The 14,698-nt window shown below is 44.7% G+C and overlaps 1 protein-coding gene across 5 annotated transcripts in view; it reads left to right on the top strand.

The window, feature by feature from the left end:
• LOC147215565 (storkhead-box protein 2-like) overlaps positions 1 to 14,236 on the top strand; it is a 94,187-nt gene extending 79,951 nt beyond the window's left edge. For all 5 annotated transcript variants that reach the window (XM_086178925.1, XM_086178924.1, XM_086178923.1 and 2 more), the window contains 2 exons: positions 1,688 to 4,121; positions 9,388 to 14,236. In XM_086178925.1, the coding sequence (XP_086035051.1) occupies positions 1,688 to 4,121; positions 9,388 to 9,592 (2,639 nt within the window). In that variant the 3' untranslated portion in view covers positions 9,593 to 14,236. The remainder of the gene's footprint in view (positions 1 to 1,687; positions 4,122 to 9,387) is intronic.
• Positions 14,237 to 14,698: the final 462 nt, after the last annotated feature.

Here is a 14,698-nt window from a genome sequence, read left to right as displayed (position 1 = left end):
CAAGGCCACTCCAGGACCTTGAAATGCCTCTTACGAATGCACTTCTTCGTTGCCCAGGTGGTGTGCTTGGGATCATTGTCATGCTGAAAGACCCAACCATGTTTCATCTTCAATGCACATGCTGCTGAAAGGAGGTTTCCACTCGAAATCTCACGATACATGGCCCCATTCTTTCTTTACTTTACACGGATCAGTTGTCCTTGTCCCTTTGCAGAAAAACAGCCCCAAATCATAGTTTTTCCATCCCCATGCTTCGAAATAGGCAGGGTGTTACTTTGTTGCGACTCAGCATCGTACTACTTCAATACAAGTTAAATTTTTGCCAAAAAGTCATCTTTTGGTCATAACTGACCATAGGACTTTTTCCCAATCCTCTTCTGGATCATCCAAATGCCCTCTAGCATACTGGACATAGGCCTGGACATGTACTGGCTTAAGAAGGGCGGACACATCTGGCGCTGTGCGTGTCACTGATGGTATCCTTTGTTACTTTGGGCCTAGCTCTCTGCAGGTCATTCATTAGGTCCCCCGTGTGGTTCTGGGATTTTTGCTCAACATTCTTGTTATAAGTTCTTGTGATTACCTATTGCAGATTCAGTCTCCCCAGCCTGGTGTTGGTCTACCCATTTGTGCCTGTTGTCCTTTGAAATCCCTTTGGTCTTGGCCATAGTGGAGTTTGGAGTGTGGCTGTTTGAGGTTGTGGACAGTTGTCTTTTGTAATGATTACCAGTTCAAACAGGTGCCATTAATACAGGTAACGTGTGGAGGACAGAGGGGCCACTTAAAGAAGAAGTTACCAGAAATCTTGCTTGTTCGTAGGTGACCAAATACTTATTTTACCGAGGAATTTTCCCTCCATTCTGTCTCTCATGGTTGAAGTGTACCTACGATGGAAATTACAGGCCTCTTTCATCTTTTTAAGTCGGAGAACTTGCACAATCACTGGCTGACTAAATATTTTTTTTTGCTCCACTGTACATGCTATACTTGAACTCCTGTTCCGTGTAAAAGTAGGTGTGAGCATGCAGTGAACACTTTTAAACCCTAAATATAGCAGGTAAAATATACATTTCAAAAATAAATATAGATAAATAAAGTACTGAAATGTAAATAACATTACATCAACTGTACAACTGAATGGAACCAGGGAGAGTTGAATGTAAGTTGTTCTTTTTCATAGAATTACACTAAATTCACTGTTAAATATATCTTCACACATTTTCAATTTATCTTTATATCACATGTCACACCATGCCATCGTATTTAACTATGTACATCTGTCACACAGTTAGTTACCTAAACTAATATGTTAGCCATGCAAAAGTTCTGCTACTTTCACAAATAAACAACCTAGTGTCAACAACAATAAATTAATCCATAGGTGCCCATTACCTGCAAAGGTGTTTTTATCTTGCATCATGCAGGGACTCACAAGGTCAAATATTTGATTTCCAGATTGTGTAATTCACGTAATACAACAGAATATCATGAACTGTAACCTACCCTAAATGAAAAATAGAGGGACTTTTGATATTGTGGCTATGGGCTACTGGTATTAAAATGTATCTATGTTTTAAAGTTGTCATGTGATAATGAATGGTCAGCTCTTTCTGTAAGAGAACCATCATACAATTTCAAATGTTTCAATGATTCACATTTTCTAAATGCCTTTCATTATCTATTTTAGGTGTTCCTACACCAACGGAGGAGGTTCTGCATCACACGCTGGGCATGCTGGTCCGTGAGCGGAAGATCTATCCAACACCAGACGGATATTTTATTGTAACTCCCCAAACCTACTTCATCACCCCAAGTCTAATCAGAACCAGCTCCAAGTGGTACCACTTAGACGAGCGCTCGGCTGACCGACACCAGCAGCAGCAACATCCAAATCAACAGCAGCATCAGCAGACTCAGTGCACGTCCCCTCTTTCTGGCACCATCACGGCGTCCACATCAGGAGGCGTCCGAGACCGAACGCACCCCAAGTCCAGCCAGAACCACGGTGGAGGAGTAAGCGGAGATCCATTTTACAACAACAGCTATCGTGGAGAAGACCCCCCTAGCCACCATACCACTCTACAACGCAGATCCCCCAAAGACCACCGGGAGGCGTACTCATCGCCACACTCACCACAGACGCTTCCTCAGCAAGTGGGAGGAAACACAGAGAAGAGTCGCAGCACCCTTGGGTTCCCCTTCAAAACGGACACGCTCACCAAACATCGAGGAGGTGGCGGCGGCAGTGGTGGAGGGGGTGGAGGTGGAGGAGGAGGAGGAAGTAGTGGGGGAACTGGGGAGATAGAGAAGCAAGCAGGGAGCGGAGGGACTGGTACTGGAAGCCGCAAGTTTGGATTGAAGCTGTTTCGTCTCAGCTTTAAGAAGGACAAGGCGAAGCAGCTGGCCACATTCTCCGCACAGTTCCCCCCTGAGGAGTGGCCACTCCGTGATGAAGAGGCACCCAGTCAACTCCCGCGACACATAGAGATGGAGATCATCCGTAGAATCAACCCTGACCTCACGGTGGAGAACCTTGCCCGGCACACGGCCATTATGAAACGCCTGGAAGAGGAGCGAGCCCAAAGGAGCAAAGCCTCGTCAGCCAATCAGAGCGCCAGGAGTCGGAGGAGCGGGGGCCGACACAAAAAGCAGTCTCAGACCAAACTTAGCCGCTCGCACAGCAAGACTAGGGTGTCCCGTGGCGAGCCGAGTGATGGTTCGCACCTAGAACTGGCCGAGAGGGATTACAGAGGCTACTCATCATCGCTGGCTCGGTCGCCGAGGGAACACGCCCTGGCTGTGGAGCGGCAACGGACACGCCTCCACCTGGCACACAGCAATCCCAACATCCTCGACTCCTCTCACTTACCGGTCACGCCCGAGTGGGATGTATCTGGAGAGCTTGCCAAAAGAAGGACGGAAATGCCTTTCCCTGAGCCAAGCCATGGCCCCTCAGCCCACCACTCTAAAGTCCACCGTTCGCACTCCCACACCCAGGAGAGGAAGTCGAGGAACGAACGTAGTGACAAAGCCAAGGAACGTTCCAGATCCATGGATAATTCTAAGGGACCACTCGGAGCTGGATTGATCGGACCTCCGAATTACTATGATGACCGAAGTCGCTACTACACTGACGATGGAACTCTACGAGCCAATCAGAGCGCCTCTCATTATCCCTGTACAACTCCCCCCTCAGCCAAGCTGCCCGGGGACTTGCTGGCGTTGGATGGTGGCAGGAGCTTAGAGAAATGTAAGAGCAGAGACAGTCTGCCGGCGTATTCCCCCAAACCACTGCCCAACTCTATCCCCACCGATGATTACTTCCAATGCTCTGGTTCTTCTGAGGCTCTGCTCACGGCACCCAGCCCACTGGGAACTCTTGGCAAAAGCAGCCACGATGGCTTAAAAGTGGGCAGCGCCGACAGGCAAACAGACAGACTGACATCTCACTCCACAGAAAACAAGGAGGATTTGTCAAAACTGACACCTAAAGGTGGCAGCCTGCCTCCAATACCTCTCTCAATCCCTGACCCCCCTCTTTCTAATGGACGGTCTCCCCACAATGCCTCCTGCAGTCAGGAGAAACGCAAGGAGATCTTTAGCAAAGACACCCTCTTCAAACCCCCACCCAGCCTTCCGTTGCCCATATATAGCTCCCTTCGAAACCCCCCTGCCCTGGCCAGTTCTACACTGTCCTCATCCTGTGATGCACTTGATTCCCAGGAGGCCTTTGACGCTCCCAAAGCCCTGGTGGCCACGCCATCTGCGCCCCAACCTGGTATGGAACCTTTGACAGGTACCACAGAGGCATCTTTCGACTATTACAACGTCTCAGACGATGATGAACTTGAGGACGGAGGCGCAAAAAGCAGAGGAGAGGATGAGAAAAGTGGAGGGGGTGTCGTCGGCATGGGGGGAGGTGGAGCCGGGACCATGCAGTGGCTACTGGAAAGAGAGAAGGAGAGGGACCTGCAGAGAAGATTTGAGCGAACCCTTACCTTCCCTGGTGCTAAAGAGAACCTTCCGGAGGCCAGTCAAAATCAGCAGTCAGCCCACTCCGCCAGGCTGGACAGCATGGACTCCAGTTCCGTCACTGTCGACAGTGGATTCAACTCACCGCGGTGAGTGCGTGCGTGCATTTTTTGTTTTGAGAGCCACTTTTAAAATGACCCAAGTAAATTGCCAACAAGAAAACCAACAAGAAAAATGCTGAACCTATATTAATTTACATATATATGTATATCGTATATTAAATATTTCGCAATGCCCAGACAGAAGTTGCTGGTAGCCTGCCTCAAACACACTTTAAAATAATCATCAGTAATAAAAGAATAGTATTTGGATCAAGATCTTGGACTGGCTGCTCAAGTGCCTAATGCCATAGTGCAGATGGATAATATGCTATCACTCGTTTTTATGTATCGACATGTTGGGCACCCTGATTTACACAATCACTCCATCCATGACTTCCGTGATGTCTTTTTACATAACTATTTTTGCTGTTGTTGATGTTGTTTTTTTAAAGTTAGCTTAGGCCTGACCCATCCAGATATATTCAAAACCTTTTAGGTGAATGAAACAACCGGGGATATCAACACAAGAAGAAGTTCAGCTGGGAGCAGCTGATTCTCTGTGTGTTAGTTTGTAGAACAAGGTAGCAAATACTGTGTTCACAAGGTAACCCTCCACTCAGCTCCAGGTCACATACAAATACTTGTGTGCTTTTCTTCTTGTTCTCCTTTCAGCATTTCCCTCCAGGGGTTGCCACAGTGATTCAGCCTTCTCCATCTAACCCTATTCTCTGTATCCTCCTCTCTCACACCAACTACCTTTATATCCTCTCTCACTACTATAACTTCATTGTATGACTCATCAACTTTATATCTCTATAGTTGCTGCAATTCAGCACATCCCCCTTATTCTCCATTCTTCAGGCAACTTCTCACTCGCTAAGATCCTGGTGAATAAACTAGTCAGAAACTCTACTGCTGCCTCTCCTAGTCACTTCCACATCTCCACAGGTATATCATCAGGACCAACTGCCTTTCCTCTCTTCATCCTCTTCAATGCCTTCCTCACTTCACTTTTAATAACCTCTGCTTGTTTGTGGTCTAAAAAAGTCACCTCTTCTACCCTTGCCTCCCTTTCATTTTCCACATTTATCAGCTCTTTAAAGTACTCTTTCCAACTGCCCATTACTCTTCTAGCTTCTGTCAATACATTTTTCTCTCAATCCTTAATCATCTGGACCTGTTGCACGTCCTTTCCATTGTTATTTCTCTGTTTCGTCACCCTGTGTGGTTCATTCTCTTCCTCCTTACTGTCCAACCGAGCATATAGGTCATCGTACGCTCTTTGCTACCTCTATCTTTACCTTACGTTGCATCTCCCTGTACTCCTGTCTGTTCTCTTCAGTCCTCTCAGTGTCCCACTTCTTCTTTGCTAACTGCTTTCTCTGTATATACTCCCTCCTGCACTTCCTAATTCAACCACCAAGTCTCCTTATCTACTTTCCTTCCAGATGATACACCAAGTACTCTCCTACCTGTCTCCCTGATAGGATTAGCTGTAGTTGTCCAATCATCTGGAAGCTCTCCCTGACCACTCAGAGCCTTTCTCAACTCCTCCCTGAAAACCATACAACACTCCTCCCTTTTCAGCTTCCACCACTTTGTCCTCTGCTCTGCCTTTGTCCTCTTGATCTTCCTTGTCACCAGAGTCATCCTACAAACCAGAATTCTATGCTGTCTGGCTACACTCTCACCTACAACTACTTTGCAGTCACTGATCTCTTTCAGGTTACACCCTCTACACAAGATGTAATCTACCTCGGTGCTCCTACCTGCGCTCTTATAAGTTACCCTAAGTCCCTGTGTTTTCTGGAAAAAAGTGTTCACTACAGCCATTTCCATCTTTTTTGCAAAATCCAGCACCACCTGTCCCTCTGCGTTCCTTTCCTGTATACCGAATCTGCCCATCACTTCTTCATCCCCTCTATTGCCTGCACCAAAATGCCCACTGAAGTCTGCACCAATTATCGCTCACTCATCTCTGGGGATATTCTGCATCACTTCATCTAGCTCATTCCAAAACTTCTCCTTCACCACAAACTTACATTCCACCTGCGGGGCATAGCCACTAACAACATTGAGCATCACACCTTCAATTTCCAGTTTCAGACTTACAAGTCTATCTGACAATCTTTTCACCTCCAGAACATTCCTAACAAACTCCCCCTTCAAGATAACTCCGACTCCATTTCTCGTCTTGTCAGTACCATGATAGTAGATCTTAAGGCCTGCTCCTAAGCTTCTATCTTTTCTACCTTTCCACCTGGTCTCTTGGACACACAGTATATCCACTTTCTTCCTCTGCATCATGTCGACCAACTCTACCTTTTGCTGTCATAGTCCCAATATTCAAAGTCCCTACTCTCAGTCCCAGACTCTTGCCTTTCCTCTTCTCTCTGCTTCCAAACACGCCTTCCTCCTCTCCCTCTTTGACCTACAGTAGCCCAGTCTCTACTGGTTCACTGTAGGTCATTGGTACTAGTGACAGTAGTTTGTAACCCGGGCCTCGACCGATCCAGTATGATCTGGTTATTAGGTTTGATTTACATGTTTGGTTTTGGCAAAAAGTATTACGCCAGATGCCCTTCGTGACGCAACCCTCTGCATTTATGCGAGCTTGGGACCAGCTCAGGGACACACTAGCCAGTGCCGCCCTGATGCTGCATTACTTTTATGCTTTTCCGTGCAAATTATTTACTCAAAGTCCACCGATGATACACTGTATGGCCAAAAGTATTCGCTCATCCATCCAAATAGTCGGAATCCTGTGTTCCAAATACTTCCATGGCAACAGGTGTATAGAATCAAGCACCTAGGCATGTGGACTGTTTTTACTAACATTTGAGAAAGAGCGGGTCGCTCTCAGGAGCTCAGTGAATTTCAGCGTGGGACTGTTATAGGATGCAACAAATCTAGCTGTGAGATTTCTTCATTCCTAAATATTCCACAGTCAATTGTCAGCTGTATTATAAGAACATGGAAGTGTTTGAGAATGACTCAGCCACAAAGTGGTAGGCCACGTAAAGTGACAGAGCGGGGTCAGCAGAATCTGAGGCGCATAGTGCAAAGAGGTCAGCAAATTTCTGCAGAGTCAAGTGCTACAGACCTCCAAACTTCATGTGGCCTTCAGATTAGCTCAAGAACAGTGTGCAAAGATCTTCATAGAATGGGCTTCCATGGCCAAGCAGCTGCATCCAAGCTACACATCACCAAGTGCAATGCAAAGCATCTGATGTAGTGGTGTAAAGTCTGCTGCCACTGGACTGCAGAGCAGTAGAGACACATTCTCTGGAGTGATGAATCGCACTTCTCCATCTGAGACTCCGATGAATGAGTCTGGGTTTGGCGGTTGCTTGAACAGTGCTTGTCTGACTGCTTTGTGCCAAGTATGAAGTTTGGTGCAGGGGCAATTATGGTGTGGGTTTGTTTTTCAGGAGGTTGGCTTGGCCCCTTTAGTTCCAGTGAAGGAAACTCTGAAAGTTTCAGTACATAAGACATTTTAGACAATTCCATGCTCCCAACTTTGTGGGAACAGTTTGGAGCTCTTCCCTTCCTTTTCCAACATGACCAGTGCAAAAAGCAAGGTCCATAGAGACATGGATGACACAGTCTGGTGTGGATGAACTCGACTGTCCTGCATAGAGTCCTGACCCCAATCCGATAGAACACCTTTGGGATGACTTAGAGCGGAGACTGAGAGCCAGGCCTTCTTTAGTGTGTGACCTCACAAATGCGCTTCTGGAAGAATGGTCAAAAATTCCCACCAACATACTCCTGAACCTTGTGGACAGCCTTCCCAGAAAAGAGAGCTGTTATAGCTGCAAATAGTGGACCGGCATCCTATTGAACCCTATGGATTAGGAATGGGATGTCACTAAAGTATATATGTCAGTCAAGGCAGCTGAGCTAATACTTTTGGCCATACTGTGTATTATATTAAATCCAAAATTTGACATCAGCAAACACAGGTGCTGGCACTGATGTTCTGTAGCTGTGAAAGGCTGCATAATATGTTGCCCAGAAGTTATTGTGAAGCTAAAGAAGTGAGCAGTATTATTTTGAACTTAGTCACCGGCTTTAGGGGAATGGGCACATTTTGCATTTGATACAAAATATGAAATATCGTAATTTCCGGACTATTGAGCGCATGTCAATATAAGCCGCACTGGCTAGCTGATTGCTATCTTTGGCTTTGTCCTGTGCACTAAAATCGTCAAAGTTGTCTTCTTCGGTGTCAGAGTTGAATTGCCTCAGAATTTCCTGGTCATTTCATTGGTTCGATGTGATGAAGATAAATGTTTAGCGAATTTCTTTGTAATGATACTCTCTGGCTATTTCTTCATAAGTTTGTGCATTTGAAGTAATGTCTTACATTTTGAATTTGAGTTTTATTTGACAGCATCCTGGTGATTGTTTGGGTAGATATTTTTTTGATAAGTAATAGTGCCTTTTTTGGCAATGATTGTTTCTAAAGACAATTTCTATCGAATAAGCCATAGTTTAACAGGGGTCTAAAATCAAGTTGTCATGCTCATGAAGCATGAGTGACTCTGCATATTATCATATATTTATTCAAATAAGTTGTAAAAGAGATGTAACAGTGTTGCAGTGGTTAGCACTGTGGCCTCCCAAAAAATGTTCCTTTTGAACTGTTTGACTCTGATGGTTGACTATGCATTCCGGATGGAGTCATCATTTGTCTGTTGGTGTGAATGATTGCACGTATGGTCTGATGCCTCTGTTATTGTGGTCCTGTGATTGACAGGTGACGAGTCTAGATTAAACCTGCCTCTCACCCAACGTCACCCACAATCCTGTGTGCAGGATAACAATAGTAATAATAATTTATCCTTTATTAATCCCTCGTGGGGAAATTCGTTCTCTGCAATTAACCCATCATGGATGAACCATGAGCAGTAGGCTGCCGTCAACCAGCGCCAGGGGAGCAATTAAGGGTTCAGTGTCTCGCTTGACAACACTTCGACACACTAGGAGGAGCCGGGAATAAAACCAGGAATGTTTGGTTCCAAAGACAATCGCTATACCTCCTCCACCACGCCACCCCCAATAAGCTGTATAGAGAACTAATACATGAAAAATTATCAAGTTAACAATAATTTGCTTTTCAGTTTGTCAACAGCAAGGTGATTTCAAAGGTATGTTTTTTTGTTTTTATGAAAAGCTACAAACGAGTATGTCAGTAATGCTACATATTTCATTGTATATAACTGCAATTTGTGTTAGGTCATGATGTCCTTGCCCACACTCATCCTGCTCTATAGTCATGTTTTTGTGCTGCCGTTGTGTGTCTCTGCAGTACGAGGGAGAGTCTAGCATCCAACACATCTTCTATTGTGGAGAGCAACCGCCGGCAGAATTTAGTGCTAAGCCCAGGCCACCTTGGAATCACCACCGGCAACGGCCCCCCGTTCTCTTTCCGCGCCATCCCCGAACCTGCTGGCACCCAAGCAGAAAAACTACAGAAGCCCAACGCCTGCCTCGCATCAATCACCAGCGTTTAGGGCCGTGTCTAAAGGCCAGGCCAACGAAACAGGGGCTGTGGAGGACAAGTCCCTTCCCCAAGGACTGTTACACCTTTAGACTGACAGACTGAATCGGTGGTGCCACTTGGGCCCGCCAGAACTATAGCTGTTAACAAAAAATATACATTGACTGCTAAAAAAACAGAAGAAGTGACACCGCCAGGAATTGAACACTCGCCATGCCACTGGGCAGACTGACCATGTCATTCTACAGCCTCTAGTTTACACACTGCTGTTGTGTTGTTTCATTTAACGTGGGTTCTATTTGTGTGTGTGAGTGTGAGTGTGCGTGGGATATGTTTGTGTCCCAGTAATCTGGTAATCTGTAATCTCAGGTCATGTTATTTCCGCTCTCCCCCATTCCAGCTGTTCCAGATCAGCTTGTCCTCCTCCAGTGGCGTGTTCTGGTAGTACACCCCCAAGGAGCGGAAGCTCTGCCAATACTGTTAGTGATGGCTCACACATCCTCATCCATCCATTTCCTGCTCACTGGATGTCTTGTCAGGCTAACATCCAACAACCAAATGAGGGGGTTAGCTGGTCAAACACGCAACCAGGACTGTCGAGCGTCATCTGTCCAAAAAACTGACCAATCCTCACCACCATTCTGACAGGTAATATTGATTACACTGAACTTTAATCCATATTTTCAACTGCTTGTGTTATTCAGTGTCCATTAGATGCAGCTGCTTAGTTCTGGAGATGCCCCAGGCACATAAGTTTATCTCATTATATAAGTTACCATTCGGTACAATAGATTTATAATATATAAAAATCTAACTTTTCAAGGACAAGGATTAGTAACAGGTTGCATATACTGTATGTGTTTGCTTGATTGCAAAAATAAAAAAGGCTGAAAGATTGCAAACTTACAATATTTAATAATATGATAAAATATTAACTTAATATTTTAATGTAACATCATGCACATTTTACCAGCTACTTTTCAATTTTATTGCTAAATTCTGATCAATTTCTTTCTGATTTTTTATTTTTTGACATCTGACTTGATAACAGTCAGTCAGATTCTCCTCCATTATTTTGATGGTTTCTTGTTTTTTGAGGTAGGATTTTGATTGCTAATTTAGGCTAACATATTTACTGGTTAGCAGAAGTAGCAAATATATTTACAGTCCTAAAAGGAAATACAAAAAAACTTTTATCAGATCAGAAAAACCTGTTAGATTTTATATGGCATATCTTAATAAATATTCTACAAAAGAAACACAGAATCAAACGGTCACGAGAAAAGAAAAATAATTGGATTTTTCATAGCATTAATGTTAACATCTTAGCAGACAAATGGCAGCCGCATCCAATGGATAAACAGGTTCTGAGCAGGTCCTCAATGAGCTACACCAGCTGAAGTCATCCGTGTTTAAAAAAAAAAAAAAAAAGGATATTTATACTAGCACAAATGGTCTTCGGCTGAAGAGCTGCGGATGTCCGTCATAAAAGCATCAGCGAGAACATGCGCTCTATTTGTGGCTCCCGTCCCAACAGATCCCGGTCAGTGGTTTTCACAACAAGCAAGGATGAGACTTTTATTTATTTTTCTTTCTTTTTTTTTTTTTTTTTTCTTTTATGTTTTGGTCATGACTACTGGAGTTTCAAACGGTTCAAAGCAAATCTCTGAGCCGTGCTCACTCATGGTGCTAAGATTTATTATGCTCAGCAATGACCATAATAATGATCCTAATAAAACCGAGTGTTGCTGTGGTTGGAATCCGGTTTTGAATGGCTGTTGTCTGATTGGTTTCTCCTGCATCACTCAGCCACAGCCCATTTATTCCCCTCCATGGAGCGTTTTAGTGAAATTGCGCCATTCCTCATGTCTGGATGGTGCAGATGCGAGACAACCGGAAGTCCCTTCATTCTTTTGGATAACTTGTTTTTATTTTATCAATTGTTTTATATTCTGGTCCATATCATTCATTGTGTTCAAAAGAAAAATATTTCTCTCCTGCAAAAAAAAAAGAAATTTGCTTACATATCATTTTATGAAGATGCTTTTGCTGGTAGTCAAGTTTTTTTGTTTTGTTTTTGTTTTTGTTTTCGTTTTCGTTTTTAGTATCAAAATTTCAGCAGTACATACATCAGTGTTTCACAATTCCCATAATTCACCTGACAGGCTGATGTCTTCACTTTTCAATAGCCACACACACCCCTGTGCGCCGCTCTGTGTAACTGATGGGCAAAAAGAAACAACGCAAAATTAAGAGTTTCACATAACTTCAGTTGGAAATGCAATTCCTTGCCTTGATCACTGGAGGCGGACATCAGTATTTCAAATGGCATTTGGGTGAAGTGACCAAACAGGCAGATAGACCAATGGGGTTGACCAGACATGTGAGATCCTCAGGTGGCCTGGATGTGATTGCCATGGTGAAGAATCCTGCTGTCCTATAGGTTCCCTGATTGGTCATGATTGATGTACCCACCTCCGATAGGCTCAGGGAGACATTCCAGTGTTTTGTACTGACACGTTTACAACTACCTCCACAACAGCAAAAACACAGCCCATCCTATCCGCTATCACGCTGTCATCAGCCTCTAGCCTGTGAATGTCTACACAACACCACATACACACACACACACACACTCACATCAAAGTGCTGGACTCCCCCTAGTTCTCCTTGGTTCACTAGTAAGGCTTTTGATGGTACATGATGTCTACCCTCTGGTGGCACTTGAGGAGCACTGCACTGTCCACATCCCATTCTGGAATTGTCATCATTACAACCACCACCACTGCAATGCTTGATACACAATTGGGACTCGCAGCAGGGCAGCGTTAAGTGAGGGAGTTGCATGCTGGGAGATCCCACTGCGTCAGACTTCAGCACAAGTCCCAAGTGGTTTCCACACTCAAACCCTTGGTGCAGAACTTGGCTTTGTCTCATACACATTTGACCATGGACAGCCTAGGTGACTTCAGCACGGACGAGGGAGTGAGTGGTCTCTTTTTTTCCTTTTTTTTACAAAAGGATGAAGGAAATTAGAAAGAAAAGTGAGCTCTCCTGAGCCCCAAATTCTGTCAATCCATTTGTAGAGACACTGGCTGGTTCTTTGGCCTCCACCCTCTACCTGAGCCAAGACTATGTGCATGCTTTGCTTACACTGTAGTCGTAGTTTCATCAATTTTCAACAAACTAATCCTCTTCGATCTCCAACATCAACCTGCCGTTTCATGGCACGGGAATTCAAATTCATCCAGTAATCTTTGTTCCGGTCAGTTATGGAAGAAACTCAAAGAGTTTATGAGGTCAGGAGGTTCTTCAGTTGATCTGCTGTGGTTGGAATCGGTTGAATGGTTTGTGGAGTGTTTTCCCCCTAACTACCAAATTTTTTGCTTTCTGATCTGTTTGCAAGCAGATTTCTTAAAAGTACCATGAATGGAGAAAAACCTGGTTAGCATAGGTCATTGGGCAGGGCGTTTGGGGCTGACTTACCAGTGTCAGTGTGTCCAAAGTGTCTCAACTAGGCTAGTACTTCCTGGGAAAACACACCACTGCCCACTAAACCAAAAGAAACAAAGCAGGAATGAAATGAAAGAGAAGTTCTCATCCAACCCTGACTCCGATGCTCTAGAGCACTGTCGCATTGCAGTGAGGTCTGGAGCTGTATTTTAACCCATAATGAACAACAACCCAAGCGAAAGCCCCTCAGAGACAACTTTTGTGTTTCCCGCCAACTTTTTATTTTCTGATGTTCTTGTCGACAACATTCTTCATCTCAAGTCGGGTCCTCATCTCCTGCAACTAAACAGTTTGGTCTCAAGTCATGAAAAGCCCTCACCACTAGGCCTTTAGTCCTTACTACATCATGACAGTAGGGTTGTAGTCCCAAGTCTACCTCTCCACACAGGGGTTCAGTCCCAGCCGCACCAACCCAGTTGGGCCTCACCCCTATTCAATCAAGAAGACACAGACAGGGAGAAGTCCTGGTTCTGCTAGTCAAGTTCTTGTCTCTGTTCTACCGTAACCATCCAGGGTGGTACCACTATCGATGGATTTACCACTACAGTTGAGTTCTGGGCCCCACAGTTGAACGCAACCCCACCCACCTGTGAGGCGTTTTCAGCTTTTGCTCCATGGTGGGGTTCTGCCCTGCCCCGCCTCACCTGCTATCCAGTTCCACCAGTAAAACAGGGCTGCTGGGTCTCTTGTCTGGTGGGGCTCCATTTCTGATATTTGCACTGCCCCCTCTGCCTTCCCTTCCTCAAATCCTCCCCCTACTACCATCTGGCCCAGTGGCCCTCCATCTCCTCTTCCTCCTCTACCCTGCCACCTTCGGCCACGATCCTGTAACCTTCCATCCCTTTTCTACACTGACAGTCCATGAAATGTCTTCCCTTAACATCTCTGGTGGTTTATAACAGTGGAGGTTCAACAATAACATTGTTTGAAATGGTGACAGTAAGTCATACCTGTAAATGATGTTTATCTGTCATGCCTAGTCAAATAATTTAAACAATAAAAAGAGGGATTTTTTTTTTAAATGTCTATAATATCTGAGAGTCCCTTCGATGTTAGTACTGGTGTTACCCTTGTTGTTGTGTATGTGATACCCTATGGGGATTGTGTTACTTTTTAAGATAATAAAAATAACAATGTTTGGTTACATGGCTCGTGTCTGTGAGTGCATGCATACAATTGTGTGTGTTGATGCTTCATCCATTTCAAAACAATCAGATTTACCGAGCATTTTAATGTGAGAGTTATTTTATACCGGATCGGTCGCGGACCGGGTTAACAATGACCGCCATTGGTACTGATAACCGACAGGGTACTAATGGAAATTGGGCTACTCTGGGTCGAAGAACAAGAAGAAGAAGAGGAGGAGTGCGTGTTTGGAAGCAGAGAGAGAGAGGAGGAAAGGAAAGAGCCTGGGACTGAGAGTAGGGACTTTGAATATTGGGACTATGACAGGTAAAGGTAGAGAGTTGATCGACTTGATGCAGAGAAGGAAGGTGGATATACTGTGTGTCCAGGACACCAGGTGGAAAGGTAGTAAGGCTAGAAGCTTAGGAGCAGGCTTTAAGTTGTACTATTATGGTACTGACAAGAGGAGAAATGGATTAGG

The sequence above is a fragment of the Fistularia commersonii genome, chromosome 31 (assembly GCF_037954325.1).
Source record: "Fistularia commersonii isolate RoL2024-O1a breed Wild chromosome 31, RoL_Fcom_v1.0, whole genome shotgun sequence".
Taxonomy (NCBI): domain Eukaryota; kingdom Metazoa; phylum Chordata; class Actinopteri; order Syngnathiformes; family Fistulariidae; genus Fistularia; species Fistularia commersonii.
This window is presented reverse-complemented; position numbering and strand designations above follow the sequence as displayed.